The following is a 15972-nucleotide window of genomic DNA, read 5'->3' as shown; positions in this document are numbered from 1 at the left end:
TCTGATCTTAAACACTGAACATGTATAATATTTGCAGTTTAAAATCAGAGCAGTTTTGTTGACAAGACCATTTGTCTCATATTGACATGCTGCACTTCTGTGGACACCTGACATGCTGTCCCCACGCCTGATCCAGCTCACTGAACCGGGTGCCCAGGACCCGGTGGGCTGGACTTGTGTCATGGTGGGAAGATACTTGGAGAAATGGGGTATTGGCCTGGAGCAGGCCTGGACAATGGCCAGCAGGAGGCCTGAGCATTATAGGGCCAAGGCTGACATGGTGAAGTACCACTCTGGCATATGCTTCCAGACCTGACCTGTTGTCTAACCCTCTGAGACCAGCATCGTCTTAAATAACTTTTGAACCATAAATTGTAGCCTCTTACTCCCCCCCCCTCTTGAAGCCAGCTGTTTTTCTGTTCCAGTGATGCTGCCCAAGCCTTTGTACCCCTTGGGTGACCTTCCACAGTGCTTTGTGACAATCAGTGGCAGGCTGTTCCGTCATCACATCATACTTTGTCTCTCTCTATAGAAGGCCTCACAGCTGACAATGCATATCAGAGCAAAAACCAAGCCATGGGTTCTAAGGAACTGCCTGCAGAGCTCAGAGACAGGATTGTTGACAGGTACAGATCTGGGGAAGGCTATACAAACATTTCCGCTGAACTGAAGGTTGCCAAGAGTGCAGTTGGCTCCAGAATTCTCACATGGAAGAAGTTTGGCACAACCAGGACTCTTCCAAGAGCTGGTTGCCTGGCCAAACTGAGCACCTTAAGTAAGGTATGCATGTGGTTAGGTGGCTTAGTGCTTAGTCAAAGTCAGAACCAGGGTAGTTGGTAGAAGTGTACTTCTTGGTTTAACTAATTATTAACAATTTTTGTCGATTCAGGCCCACAATCTTACTCAAACGCTCTGTCTAAACTGTAACACAGCTGGCCATCACTAGTAGCCACTGTAGCTCTAGTTAATGCTGACTGCCTTGCTATTATTATGCTCTTAGCCTGATATAAACAATGGTAAACTGATAGTATCTCATAGGAATAGCTTGGTTTAGCACTATTTTGGTCAATTAAACAAAAAGTTTTGCATGCTGTGTTAGGTTAATCTTGCATTTAACTGACAATATTCAACACATGAATATGGTTATCATGCAAATTGAATTGGAAGCTGGTGGTAGTCACACTGATAACATTAGCCACATTCCGCAAAACAGTTCACATTGTTTACATACCTCTGTGGTCTAGTGGGCAGTTTTGACTGCTTACTGAGTGTTTTCTTGACTTTATCTAATCAACTCAAAAACCTTTTCTCCAATATAGTATCCTAGATCTGCAAAATTTGGGCTAAGTTCTGAAAACACTAAAATTCCCCTTCAAACAGGAGGTTTTGTTGGATCATAAATCTGAAGTGAAAGTTCAAATTGGGGTGACGGTCTTGTTTTCAGTTTTATTTTCGATGGAGTCATCAGGACGGTTAAACCGAGCTGCATTGTGATATAAATTTAGCACAAAAGAATAAAGGGTGTAGCTCTGGGTGGTACAACAACTCGACTTGTTCTCCAGGATGGGCTTTATCCTGGGATTGTGTTCCTAATTTGTTGTGAACAGGTGGTTCTGTTGGTTTCACTCTGATGTGAAGATGTTTGGATTTTATTCCTCTGATCCTACTCGCACTGTGTCACACATTCTTCCCCTGCGCCCTCCTCTTTTCCCCGTCTTCTCTTTCACTCTCTGATCTCTCTGTCTGAGAAACAAACCAGCACCCCCGGACATCAAAAAGACTCTGGTACTTTCTGTTTCTCGACCCCAGCGTCAGCCCCCGGCGTTAAAGTGCTGCCAGCAAACTCTGGGTGTTTTCTGTTTCAGTCACAGGAGAAAAGACGGGTCCCGTCTGGTGTTTGGATTTACAAGAAAACCCCAATGCCTTTTCTTCCTCCTCACCTCTGCTCTCCTGAGGATTCAGCTGAATTTCTTGTTTGTTCATGGCTTCATACAGTATTGTGGGCTATTTTTAGATCAGTTTGTCAGCTTATTTCCGCCAACTCAGTTCCCCTCTGCTGCTGTTTTACCACCACGCTACAAAAATGTGACAAGCAGTGTTATGTCACAGGCTATGGAATGATTTCAGTTTTGCCATGTCGCAGTAATTTTCATCCTCATTAACGTACACTCAGTACCCCATTATGACACATGAATACAGAGTCCATTGGAGTCCACCGGTGATAAACTGATTAGACAAATCTCTATATAGAAGGCCTATAGCTGACAATGCATATCAGAGCAAAAACCAAGCCATCAGGTCAAAGGAACTGCCTGCAGAGCTCAGAGACAGGATTGTTGACAGGAACAGATCTGGGGAAGGCTGCAGAAACATTTCTGCTGTACTGAGGGTTCCCAAGAGCACAGTGGCCTTCAGAATTCTCACATGGAAGAAGTTTGGCACAACTAGGACTCTTACAAGAGATGGTTGATTGACCAAATTTAGCAATCAGGGGAGAAGAGTATTTGTAAGAGAGGTGACCAAGAACCTGATGGTCACTGAGCTCCAGAGATCCTGTGTGGAGGTGGGACAAAAATCAAGAAGGGCAGCCATTACTGCAGCCCTCCATCTGGACTTATGGCAAAGTGGCGACTTGGAAGACTCTCTACAGTGCAAAACACATGAAAGCTTGTCTGAAGTTTAGCAAAAAGTTTTGATGAAACCAAGATTAAACTGTTTGACCTGAATTCTAAATCTGGAGGAAACCAAGCACCACCCATCACCTGTCCAATACCATCCCAACAGTGAAGCTTGTTGGTGGCAGCATCATGCTGTGGGGGTGCTTTTCAGCAGCGAGGACTAAGAGACTGGTCAGAGTTGAAGGAAAGCTGATAGTAGCAGAGGACAGAGATATCCTCAAAGAAAACCTGCTCCTGGACCTCAGACTGGGCCGAAGGTTCGCCTTCCAACATGACAATGATCCTAAGCACACAGCCAGGACAGCACAGTAGTGGATTAGGGTTGACTTTGGAAATGTCCTAGAGTGGCCCAGCCAAAGTCCTGACTTGAACCCTATCGAACATCTCTGGAGAGACCTGAATATGGCTGTCCACCAGTGATCTTAATCCAACTGGACTGAGCTTGAAAGGATTTGCAAAGAAGAATGGCAGAAAATCCCCAAATCCAGGTGTTCAGAGCTTGTTGAGTCATATTCATATTACTTACAAGAAGTGCGTCAAAGTATTTAGCAAAGTCAATATAACATTTCAGTTTTTAGTTTTTATTACATTTTCAAACATTTCTGAAATTCTGTTTTCACTTTGTCATGATGGGGTACTGAGTGTAGATTAAGAAATAGTGAAGAGGGTCTGAATACTTTCTGATTGCACTGTTAACCTCTTTTGGATCAGTTTTGCTAACTTTAATACTCCAAAGGTAATGGCCATCAAAGTGGTCCTGTCAGCCTGATATTTTTCAGCATGTGGCCTTCAGTGAAAAACGTCTGGGCATCCCTGCTCTGAGGGGTTACAGCACCTTCAGGCTCTTGCAACCAGATCCATGAAAATATACAAATCTCTGCACCACCCAAACTCTGGAAACCAAAGCTCTAATTGCTGTTGGAGATTCTTTCTGCATACTTAGTTAGGAGCCAGGATATCAAGAACACATTGAACTAATAATGTTGCAAACAATCTGCCCCATCCAGTTGGATGAAACTTTGTGCTCACACCCTATTTTGCAAATCAGGCCTGGATCTAGTGAAGGATATAATTCAAATTCCCTCTTGGTGCTCCTCTAGTTTCCCTCGAATGAATATGGACACTTATAACAGCTCAGTTCCAGTTTACATAGTCTTACTTGAGAACTTTTGCATGAGCATTTGCAAAGATATGAGGTTCTACCTGCACCACTAACTGTGTTTCAATTATTTCCATTTACAAATATAGTTGAAACCATTGTTGCACAGGGAGCCTGTGTCCAAAACGGCTTGTTTTATAGGGGGATTTTAGGCCAGAGGACCTCTACCCTTTTTCTATTTCTAAACAAACTCATAAAACAGAGGTGAAAGGTGATTGGTACTAAAAGTCATGGTACTGTGAGTGATTAGCAGCAGAGTTATGGAAGGTTTGGTTCCCTGGCTCACTCCCTGCTCCCTTAGGATGTTAAAATGCGGAGTTTGGCTGGATAGATCAGCTTTGTGTCTGTGTTGCACATTGTGTTGCTAGGACCACTGGGTATTTAAGAGATATTAATTCTTCTTTCAAATCATGACCTCTTTGTCTGCCTCTCTGCAGCTCTAACAGAAAGCATAAGACTTCAATTACAGTCTCCCTTGCAGTGATAATGGAAATAAAGATTTGGAGCAGCATTTCCCACCCTAGCTGAATCAGCCGGGACCAACAGTGTATCTTTCTTTTTGACAAAGTGAAGTCATGTGGAGTAAAATGCAGAGAAAAGGAGGAAAGAAGGGGAAAATAAAGACAACAGGGAGGGAAATGAAGGTAATATTTGTCGAGGAAGGAAGAAGAGAAAGAAGTAGACATAAAGAGAAGCTGGGAGAGTACCTGAGGATTTCCAAAGCCTGTGAGTTACAGTAATGATTCCCCCAGATGTTGTATGCTAACGACCTGTTTATGGAAAACACATGTCCATATTGTGTCATTACTGCATTCTCATATTCCTTCCTAGTTCTTTTTTTGAATTTATAAGAATTTCTCCCTCCTTTTCCCTCATTTTACATCATCTCTCTTTGGCTTCCTGCTGAAGGATGACCTGCTTTTCTTCGTTTTTATTATTAATGTAATTATATCTTCTCTTATTCTCGCTCTTTTTGGCTTTAAGTTTTGGGAAAGTAAGTTTCATATTTGTTGATTATGGCTTATCGGCTTAAGTGTGCCTTTAACATCACTGTAATAGTCTTAGCAAACATGCATCTTCGCTGGCCACCCAAGAATATTTAACAATGCATGGCCTTTGTCATATTTTAGCTGATCTTTATAACGCTACATAACAGCTTTTATAGCCTTTGCAGCTACTCGCTCTTTGGAAATGAGGTCATGATCACTGAGATGAAGCGAAACGAATGACCCTGTCAGATGGGTTTCACAACATTTTAAGCTGATTTTCTTGTAAATCTTTTACTTCATGAGTTGTGACAGACATGATGTTGATTTTTAAAAATGGTACAGCCAATAAAAGTTTTAGACCTCCCCTTTGCTGTGTTGTCTCTTGTGACATTTAAAAACAAACAAATGATGTAATATTGGCATTTCCAGCTGCTGTGTTTGCAATCACATGATCCCGAATGCTTCATGGGGGTTAGAAAGTGGGGGACAGACGTTAGGAATGGGAATGAAGAAAAGCGGGTCTTTTATAGCTCTAAATAGATGTGTATGCTGCTGTTGTCTTTAGAAAATTAATACGTACATTGAGTATGATCTCTAAAAGTTTAACCAAGTTCTGCAGTTTAACCGAATTACCTTGCATAGAAATGAACAATGTACCAATTTACTCAGTCCAGCAGGCCTCAAAAGTCTAGAGCAATGGTTCTCAGCATGGAGGTCAGGACTCCCTTGGGGGTCACAAGACACACTCAGAGGGGATGCCAGGTGCCTTTAAAAAAACAAGGGATATTTTTGAAATAATTTTTTTCCCACCCAGGTTTGCAAAATTTGGACCCATTTTGCCTCTTTTTACCCACTTTTTCCTCTTTACAGCAGCTTTGCCAAATTTTAACCAATTTCCATCACTGTTTGCCAATTTGAACACATTTTTCCCACTGTAAACTCATTTTTGTAACCTTTAAATCCTTTCCACCAATTTTTCTGCCTGTTTTTGCCACTTCTAAACCAATTCTTGCCTCTTTCCACCTATTGTTGCCTTTGTTGACCCTTTATTTCCACTATTAACCCCTTTTTATGCCCATTTCTGCCCATTTTAACCACATTTCACTTTTTTGTGCCAATTTTTGCCAGCACAATCTATTTCTGCCTCAGTTAGCTAGGGCTGGGCAATTAATTGCAAATTAAACTAAATCGCAGTACGGCCTGCTGAAATTTACAAATTGTAAAAGTTGGAATATTTCTTTAATACTTTTTAGGTGCAGAGAATTTATGCACACAATGCAGACATTCACACTTTTTAAATAAAAAAACCTGCTTTACTAAATGTATATGTTTTATTTTAAATGCAACTGACACAAAAATGATTATCCCTTTAATATAGCAATTGATATCAAATTTGCAATCGTGCCAAAATAATCACAGTTGGATAATTGTTTTAATTTACTTTCTCTAGAATATTATATCTAATATTGTGTACATTTTAATTTAGAATAATTTCTTGCTTGTATTTATTCCAAAATATATAATATGAGGAATGTAAAAATAATTCCATATTAAATCGCAATTGCAATACATCACAATAAGATTATTTTTGCAAACCATGCAGCCTTACAGTTAACCCATTTTTTCCCATTTTAAACCACTTTTTCTCACTTTTAAATCCCATTTCACCAAATTTTCCCCTCATTTCTGCCACTTTAAACCTATTTCTGCCCAATTTTAATCCCTATTTTTTGTGCCTGTTTTTGCCACTTTAACCCATTTTTGCTATCTCTCTCCCTATTTTTTCCCACTTCATCATTTTTTTCCCACTTCTCACTCATTTCTGCTACTTCTAAAAGCCCTTTTCCCACTTTTCCATCGTCTTTTTGGGACATTTTTCCCCCACTTTAATTCTGTTTTTCGGAAAAGGGATTTACATTTTTAAGATTGCGATATACTACACCACAAGTAACTGCAAAAATACATTTGTTACTATGATAAGAGTAGTTATTATTCAGATTAAATGTAAAATTTAGTTGGCAAAGCTTAACTTTACAATAACCATGATTGTCCAGACTCCATGGCCCCAAGTCTGGCTTGGTCCCAGAATGTTCTCCCTCTCATATGGACAGCCTTGTCTGCACATAACTATTCTCGATTGTGCATGGCTGTGTTTAACCATCTTCAGGTATAGTGGGGGTCCCCTGTCTCTGGCACCTTTATTTTGGGGGCACAGGCTAAAAAGGTTGAGAACCACTGGTCAAGAGAAGTCCTGTACTGAGCTAAGAGGCTAGCTGAGCCCCTTTTACATAAAAAAAAGTTTCTCATTTTATCACAAACATGCTTTTAATTGAAATTAAGTTCTTTGCTCTTCTTTCAACAAGAGATGTTGTCTAGTTCTGATCAAACTGCTGCTATAACTGCATCCACATTAATCTTTCACTGGTCGCCATTGTTTACAGATTTGCAATCACTACAGCTAAGCCACACTTAGCTACCACCTCTTTTCTCCTTAAATGATGCTGATCCATCCAGTAAGTGTAGCAGCTTGAAGCTTTGCAAGATGGATCAGCCTGAAAACAGACATGAAATCCGGCCTCCCATTAGCTTTGCAAACATTAGTTCTTTTCCACAGGATTGTGAACAAACTGCATCTTTCTTAAAACAAGTTAGATATCATATTGCATTGTTTCACACTTAGATAACTCATGATAACTCTACCTTGACATTATTGCTTATAATTGAATGTGCTACGGAGAAAATGAATGGGATGTTTACCTTTGGAACCACACTGTGTTATTGAAAGTAAAGTTTAATCATCTAAAATAGTGCACAAAGGTCCACCACCCTCTCAGGTTAGATTTCTCACACATAATCAGACTGACGTAGCATCCCAGCTCCGGCTCCATAGCTCCGCAGTGAGACCATAGACATGATGTTTCTGTCTGTCTCACTCTCCGGCCCCTTAGCCTCTTTCTGAGCCAAACCCGTGGAGCCACAGTCTGTCATTTCCCCAATTATGCTCCCTTTAAGCCAAAACCAGAGCGCTGAGGAGCTCTCTACATCCAGAGACGGTTCAGAATGCTTGTGGACGCGTCTGTGTGTGTATTAGCTGTTTTGCACACAAAGCACTTTGAGTGAAATCTCATTTCCCACTGCCCACCACTCATCCACACACACCCTTCTTACCACTGCACGCCTACGGCTGCCAGATCTGACGGTAGGGTTGCCAGGTCTGAAGTCCAACGAGGTCAAAGTAATGCACACTGGCGCCCTGTGCAGAGCCCTGCAGATCTCATTCGCCCCTACTCACTGACCTTATTGCATAAGGCAGTAGTAAAACTCTGTGGTGTCTAATGTGTGTAGCAGATACCTCCACACATGCATGCACGCTCTCCACTGCACGGCCTTATGCTCTCCTGGCTGCATCCAGTAGCATGAGCGTTAACTTTACATGTGGCCCACATTATCCCCTGCATGCCTCTAGGCTGAGAGAATGAGATGCCTAATTATGTGGGAATAATGTGAGGAAATATTTTTATAGAAGGGATCCACCCGTGTGTTAGGATCATGCTCAGATATGGCGGAGACTGAACTCCCTCAACGTTGATCTGTGAATGTAAGCAGAAGCCTCATTAGGTTAATGCTGTGTTTCCTTTATGTGTTCCAGGTGATGAGAGAGGTGTGTGTTAATGGGAGTGTTGACCTGGATGGAGCTGGATCAGGATCACCGGTGCATAAACCCGAGCTGGAAAAGGTAAACAGCCATGCACTTACAGGAGGGTTGGATGCAGATAGATGCTTCCAGCTTGAATTAACCACCAGAGGACTGGATCAAAAAGTGCCTCCATATGGGATTTTGATAAGCATTCATTTGGATAATGTTTATATACTTTGGACACTTTTTGATTGGTATTGATAGATCTGAGGCCAACCATGCACTGCACTGCACGGTGGTATGCTTTGGAGGTGAAATGACATCTCACATCTGTACGACTGAATCATTTATGATGCACAGCCAAACTCCTGGTCAGCTGGAGGTGCCCCAGATTATCTTCAACATACAGTCATGTGCAAGTTTTAGGCATATAGTGCGCTAAGGATTCATCATGGGGAAGCTTAATAGCGACATCTAAACCTACTTTACACACTGGACTCCTTTACTGTGCAGCTGTGTCACTCTTTTAACCTCTGTTTTCTCCATAGGAAGGTTATACCATATACCACCAAGAATACGGTAGTTGAGCTCTCAGCCTGCAGTGTTTGTTATGCAACAAAGTCATAGCTCACTTCCCTCTTCTGTCTGTCACTTGGTGTCTTTAACTGAGGAGTTTCCAGTCAAACCAGGACTCCAAAAGGTTTATTTACCTAAAGGTATAATTCCTGTTTTCTTTATATGCAGGGTTATAATCTAAAAAGTGGGAAAAGTGGTTAAATGTGGCACCATATCCTATATATCCTAAGCAGTGAAGTGGCAGTTTCCAATACACAGTGAATGGGATGAATATTCAGTTGCACAATGTCTAACTTATGGTTATTACGCTGCGGGTTTCAGCACTTTCTACCGGTATATTGGGCCCAGCAGTATACAAGATTGTTTCAGGTGAAAAATTGCAGGTTAAACACCAAATTTTACAGCAACTTTTCCTTGCAGAACATTTGAACTGCAAGGTCAAGTGCTGCCTCATTAAGTTGTTGGTTTTGGGTACTAGGGCTGAATGATTTTGGAAAATAATCTAATGGCGATTTTTTTCCCCCAATATTGCAATTGCGATTTGATATGCTATTATTCCCTAACTTTATTGGATTCCTAAACAAGACTGAACAATTCTTTAAAAGTGTCTAATTCTGATGATTTTGACTTGTATTTCAACTTGGATATAAATTGTTGCATTTAAGGGTTTTTGTCATACTTACATTTGATAAGAAAAAAACACAAATATGAAGAAGGTAGGACTATTCTAAACAGATGGTACCTGAATGATTGCATATGTCATGCATAACATCTGCTGCTGCAAAAAAGTTCAAAACTGGTATTTTGAAACAAATGTCAGGTCCAAGAAATATTGCACCTATTGTGATTTTGAAAATTGCAGCAGGCCATATTGTGATTTAATCTAATTTTCGATTATTTGCCCAGCCCTACTGGGTGATAGTCCTATTTGTATTAAATATACAATAAAGCAAATTTGAGGATGATTTCTAACTTGAAAATGTTACAAGAAAAGCTAAAATAGATGAAATTTACATCTACTCCATGAAGGCCTCCTTTCTTGGTGTATTTAAACACACTCACACTGTGTAGTAAAACCTGTTTGCCAAAAAACACTCTGTTCCATTTGGCTCAGGAGGGAAACACCACATTATTTAGCTTCATTGGGAAAAGCTGATAAAATTGCAGTAAAGCTGGAAACATACTGTACCCGATGCATATGTGTGCATGAACATACGTGGTGGAAAATTAACCACATCAGAGGCTTTAACAACAAACAGCTCCCAACGTGGCACAGCAAACACAAGCCCAACCCAGTTATTCATCTGTAACATGTAGCAGATGCTTGTGTTTTTATAATGAATAATAGACAGATGTTTATTAATGCCAGGTTCCTTTGGTAAAGTACAGTTTTATTCATTTTATACCTCCTTGTGCTTCTTTTTCTCCTCGTGTCAGAAGGCTTCATGTGACAGACCGAGCTCAGACGGTGAGGTGGCTCATGAGAACGGACACAGCGACTGCAAAGATCAAGGTGAGAGTCAAACAGCAGCTTTATTCCAATAATCTGCTAAATTTACCAGGGAAGAGATATCTGACTAAATCATTAAAGGGGACATATTTTACCCTTTTAAAACAGGTTTATCTTGTCTCAGAGGTCCCCAAAACATGCCTGTGAAGTTTGTTGCTGAAAAGCCCTCCAGTATTGGATTTTTGTATGTCTAAAGCCTCTCTGTTTCAGCCCTGCTCAGAATGAGTTTTTTTCTGTGTCTGTGGCTTTAAATATTACTGAGCTGTCTGACTCCACCCCTATCAGGAGAGGAGGGCAGAACTTTCTTTCAAGTAGGGAGGGCCAATCGAACCTAGGGGCGGTGGTGGCTTCCCACATGACATCATGAGGGGAAAATCTTTTTGCATAATATGTCCCCTTTAATGTCCAATAAATTAAAGTGTTTCATTTTGTTTTGGTAAAAAATACGACCTCAGTTTTAAAAAGTTAAGGCACTGGGTGTAATGTTAATAAAAACAAAATGTAAGTTTTACAAATCTCATAAACCCATAATTTATTCACAATAGAACATAAACAGCATATATGATTTTGAAACATTTTACTATTTCATGAAGCTCATGTTGAATTTGATGGCAGCAACACATCTCAAAAAAGTAGGGACACGGCCATGTTTACCATTGTGTCGTATCTCCTCTTCTTTTAAGAACAGCTTTTAAACGTCTGGGAAGTGAGGCGACCAGCTGCTAGAGTTTTGGGAGAGAAATGTTTTCCCATTCTTGTCTGATGTAGGATTCTAGCTGCTCAAAAGTCCTTGGTCTTTTTTGCTGGACGTTTTGAGTTAAGATGCTCCAAATGTTTTCTACTGGTGAGAGGTCGAGGCTGCAGGAGGGCAAGTTCAGGACGTGGACTCCATGCTGTTGTGATGGATCCCGTATGTGGTTAAGCACTGTCCTACTGAAATAGTCAAGGCCTTCCCTGACAGAGACATTGTCTGGATGGGAGCATATGCTGCTCTAAAACCTCTCTCTGCTATTCAGCATTGATGGTGTCTTTCCAGATGTGTAAGCTGCCCATGCCATAGGCACTAATGCAACCCCATACCATCAGAGATGCAGGCTTTAGAACTGTGCCAGGATAAGAAGCTGGATGGTCCCTCTCCTCTTTAGTCTGCAAGACATAAAGTCTGTCATTTCAATAAAGAATTTCAAATTTTGATCAATCTGACCACAGAACAGTTTTCCATTTTGCCTCAGCTCATTGTAAATGAGCTTTGGCACAGAGAAGACGACAGTGTTTCTGAATCTTGTTCACTTATGGCTTCTTCTTTACATGATGCAGCTTTAACTTGATGTTGTGGATGGAACGGTAAACTGTGTTGGCAGACGATGATTTCTGGAAGTGTTCCTGAGCCCATGCATGATATTATTTTCCGTATATGGTGGGATATTCAGAGACTTTGCAACTTTACATTGAGGAACATTTTTCTTAAATTGTTTCACAATTTTTGGACACAGTTTTTCAGAGATTTGTGAACCATTCTCTGTCTTTTACTTCTGAGAGACTCTGCCTCTCTAATTTTTTTCCTTTTATATCCTGTCATTTTACTGATCTGTTTCTAATTAACTTTACTAGTTGCACAATGCTCCTCAATCTGTTTTTTATTAGTACCACTTACTTTTCCAGCCTTTTGCTGCCATGTCCCTACTTTTTTGAGATGCGTTGCTGCCATCAAATCCAGAATGAGCTAATATTGTTCATGAAATAGTAAAATGTCTCAGTTTCAACATGTCCTATGTTGTTTGCATTCTGTTATGAATAAAATATGGGTTTATTAGATTTGACAATTACTGACTTCTGCTATTATTTACATTTTACACAGTGCCCCAACTTTTTGGGAATTAGGGTTGTTAAAGTCTGAGGCACTTGCTCTGTGATGCAAAGGAAATCTTGATTCTTGGTTATCTGGAGCCAAGAGGAGAAAAACTTTATTGTGGAAAAGGGCAGCAATAGCAACCATAGATCAAAAAATATTTGGAAACGGCATCAATATACTCTAAAACACCAAGAAAATCCCCAGAAGGCACTGCTAATGCTATAATTGAGTTGGATATTGGCAAACTAGTTTAGTTCAATTCACAATTTGTGATAAAAAGGCTTCTGGAAAATCTTCTAATTTTGTGCTAAGACCTCAAACAGTGGTTTGTTTGGTTTTTTTGTAGCAGCCAGCCTTAGCCTTAGAGACTCGGTGAGCAGCCCAGGTATTCAGAGGGAGCTCAGAGTAAAGCTGCTGCTCCTTTGCTTTGCTGACACACCTACCTTTAGATGTCTTTTGGGTACATTTAACCAAGACCCCAGTGTAGACCCGGAATTTTCTAGATGGTTTCTATTTCCCTGGAAATGCTTCATGAGGAGTCATGAAGCATCGCAGGGGGAAGGGATGACTGAATCAACTTTCTTAGCCTGCTGCCACAAGAACCCAGAGCTAGATCTAGTAGAAGAAAATGGATGGATTGACAAAGTGGAAAACACTGACAGAAGCATGTCAGTGAACTTTGATTTTAGACCTTAAGCTCAGTGTTACAACTGTATACAAGCCAAATAACCAATAAGACTTTATTTATGATTTTGTTTCTTGTGACCAACAATGATTTATTCCTAACTTTTGCCGGTCTCTAAATCTTGTTACTAAAGCTCTCCATTAATCTGTCTCATGAATCAGAGAGGGATCTCTGCAAGCTCTGAAAGGGTCATCCTCTAATAACAATGCATGAAGCGTGAAGAATGAGCATTTGGATTTATGTAACATAAATTTTACACAGAGATTAACTTCCTCAGGCAGAACCAGCGGCCAAAACAAAGAGTTATTGGTGAAACCGCCTGTGAATATTTACCGTTTATTTGCTCAGCAGGCACAACTCTCAGAGGACAGACATTTTATTAAACCTGTCAGCTCCGTTATTTGGCTTGTCATCTAAAATTTAACACTCATATTTTTGTTTAAACCTCTTCAAGTTTAGTTCATTTTTCCAGTGTTATGGCTGAAACAGATTACCGACCAGCAGTTAATTTCAAGTCATTTCGTGATGGAGTCAGGGGTGAGCAGTGATTCATGGGTTCGGTTGTGTAATTCATGTTTCTGTGTCGTAAAAACAGCTGAGAAATTAGGAATGAGATCTGCAACAATCTCCCCATGAGTCCTAAATAATTCTATGAATATGTTGTCAGTTTCAGCAATGCAATAAGGATGCATAACTCTAAAGCTACACTGGTGATCCTTGCCTTCCTAATGGTATATTTTCAGGTAGCATTAGCAACCAACTGACCAACTGACAACCTTTTGGCAGCCTAGTGTGCTATCTGAGACATAAACACATTGCAGATGGTCAGTGGAAACTAATGTGCAAGGCTGCCTTTGGAAGAGTTGATACACTGCATGAATAAAAGTATTTGGCCACACCTGTTAGTTATTGAATTCAGGTGCTTCAATCAGACCTGTTGCCACAGGTGTACAAAATCAAGCACCTAGCCATGCTAAATGGGTCGTTCTGAGCAGCTCAGTGACTTCATGCACGGCACTGTGATGAATGCCACCTTTACAATAAGAGGGTTTGTGAAATTTCATTCCTGCTGGATGTTCCACAGTCACCTGGAAGTGATAATATAAGAACGAGGAAGTGTTTAGGAACAACAGCAAAAAAGATTTTAAGCAGAACACCACTTAAAATTACAGAGGGGGGTGAACAACTGCTAAGGTGCATGCATGGTTGGCAGTGCTCTGCTGAAGAGTTCTGAACTTCCACTGACATTAATATAAGCACAAAAATTGCATGGATGGGTTTCTATAGCTGTGCAGGTGCTTGCAAACCTCACATCTAATATTCCAATGGTCAGTTGGCTGTTGGTCTGAGTTTGGTGGATGCCGGGTGAACGTTACCTGCCTGACTGCACTGTTCCAACTGTGAAGTTTGGTGGAGGAGGGATAATGGTATGGGGCTGTTTTTCAGGTTTAAGGTAGACCTCTTATCGCCAGTGAAAGGCAATCTTAATGCTTCAGCATACCAAGACATTTTGGACAATGCTGTGCTTCCAACTTTGTGGCAACAGTTTGGGGAAGGCCCTTATTACATGACTGCCCCCAGTGCACAAGGACTATAGCGACACGGTTTGATGAGCTCAGTGTGGAACTTGACTGGCCCACACAGAGCTCCAACCTCAACCCCATCGAGCGCCTTTGGGATGAACTGGAATGGAGAATACGAGCCAGGCTTTTTGGTTCAACATCAGAGCCTGCCCTCATGATTGCTTTATGAATGAATGGACACACATTCCCAGAGAAATACTCCAAATTCTTGTGGAAAGCCTTCCAAGAAGAAGGTAGAGTAGAGGCTGTTAGCACTGCAAATACAGGCCAAGTTATTGTTGGTGACCAAATACTTTTATCCAAACAGTGAATTTATAGATTTTTTTTTTTTTTTTTTTTTTTTTTTTTTTTTTTTTTTTACATATTTGATGCAGATTTTGCATCAGATTTCCATTCATTGTCTGGTCTTCCTTTACCTCTTCATGCTTCAGTCCTTCCCTCAGTCAGTCCTGTAGCTCTCTTTTCAGCTCAATCAGCCACATTCTTTCCATGGCTGGTAAGACAAAGAGCTGATTTACTGGAATCAAATTTACCTGATCAGGACTTTTCCTTCATCTCCTGAGGGGAAAAATAATAATAATGGTCCTTGTTAAAGAAATCAGATGGCTTTCACATTTGTGTGTCTGCTTTCTGCGTTGTGCGTGACGTACTTGTGTTTGTATACGCTGATGGCTTCCTATTTAACTCAGGGAGTCACCATTGGAGCTGTCACATCACAGCATAAAGAGGAAAATGCAATGTGGAAAAAATGTTGGAACAGAAGCCGAAAAGGACTGAGCACAAAGACTCTCTGTCATTAGCGTATCGGTTTAGACTATTTGTACGTTTTCAGCAGCTTGATGCAGAGGCTGAGGAAGCTCTGGTGACTACGCGCTGTATTTTACTGCAGACGTTAGCCGTTAACGTCTCGACATGATGACATCAGAGAAGGAGAATTCTTCATTTTCCTCTTCCCCTTCTCATTTCTGCTGCTTTTTTAGCCTCAAAGTCACATCTAAAGACCCTTTCTCTTCTTCTTTTTCTTATTCCCTTTTAAACAGACACATTTAAACACACCACAGACCGCAGTGACTTAAAAAGGGAGCCAAGCAGAAGTTACTTTCCTCATTTAGACAGACAGACAGACTCAGACTCTTAAGACCCGGCTTACTCCACTTTATCCTCCTTCCAGCAGAATGTGCAAAGTCATTCCTCTCTCTCTGAAAACTAGGCCAGCTGAAATCATCCCACTCAGACCAGTGTGGCATGCTGGGATTGCAAACCAACCCTAATTCACAAACCGAGCGTTTTTGAACCCACAAGG

The 15972-nt window shown here is 40.8% G+C and overlaps 1 protein-coding gene across 2 annotated transcripts in view; it reads left to right on the top strand.

Moving 5' to 3' along the window:
* Nucleotides 1-15972, top strand: part of afap1 (actin filament associated protein 1) — a 79148-nt gene that overhangs the window by 47153 nt on the left and 16023 nt on the right. The window contains exons 7-8 of one of the 2 annotated variants that reach the window (XM_041779198.1): nucleotides 8476-8562; nucleotides 10480-10552. In XM_041779198.1, coding sequence (XP_041635132.1) covers nucleotides 8476-8562; nucleotides 10480-10552 — 160 coding nt within the window. Of the gene's footprint in view, nucleotides 1-8475; nucleotides 8563-10476; nucleotides 10553-15972 lie in introns of both variants that reach the window. The other variant, XM_041779197.1, reaches the window with a different exon arrangement.

The sequence above is a fragment of the Cheilinus undulatus genome, linkage group 22 (assembly GCF_018320785.1).
Source record: "Cheilinus undulatus linkage group 22, ASM1832078v1, whole genome shotgun sequence".
Classification (NCBI taxonomy): Eukaryota; Metazoa; Chordata; class Actinopteri; order Labriformes; family Labridae; genus Cheilinus; species Cheilinus undulatus.
This window is presented reverse-complemented; position numbering and strand designations above follow the sequence as displayed.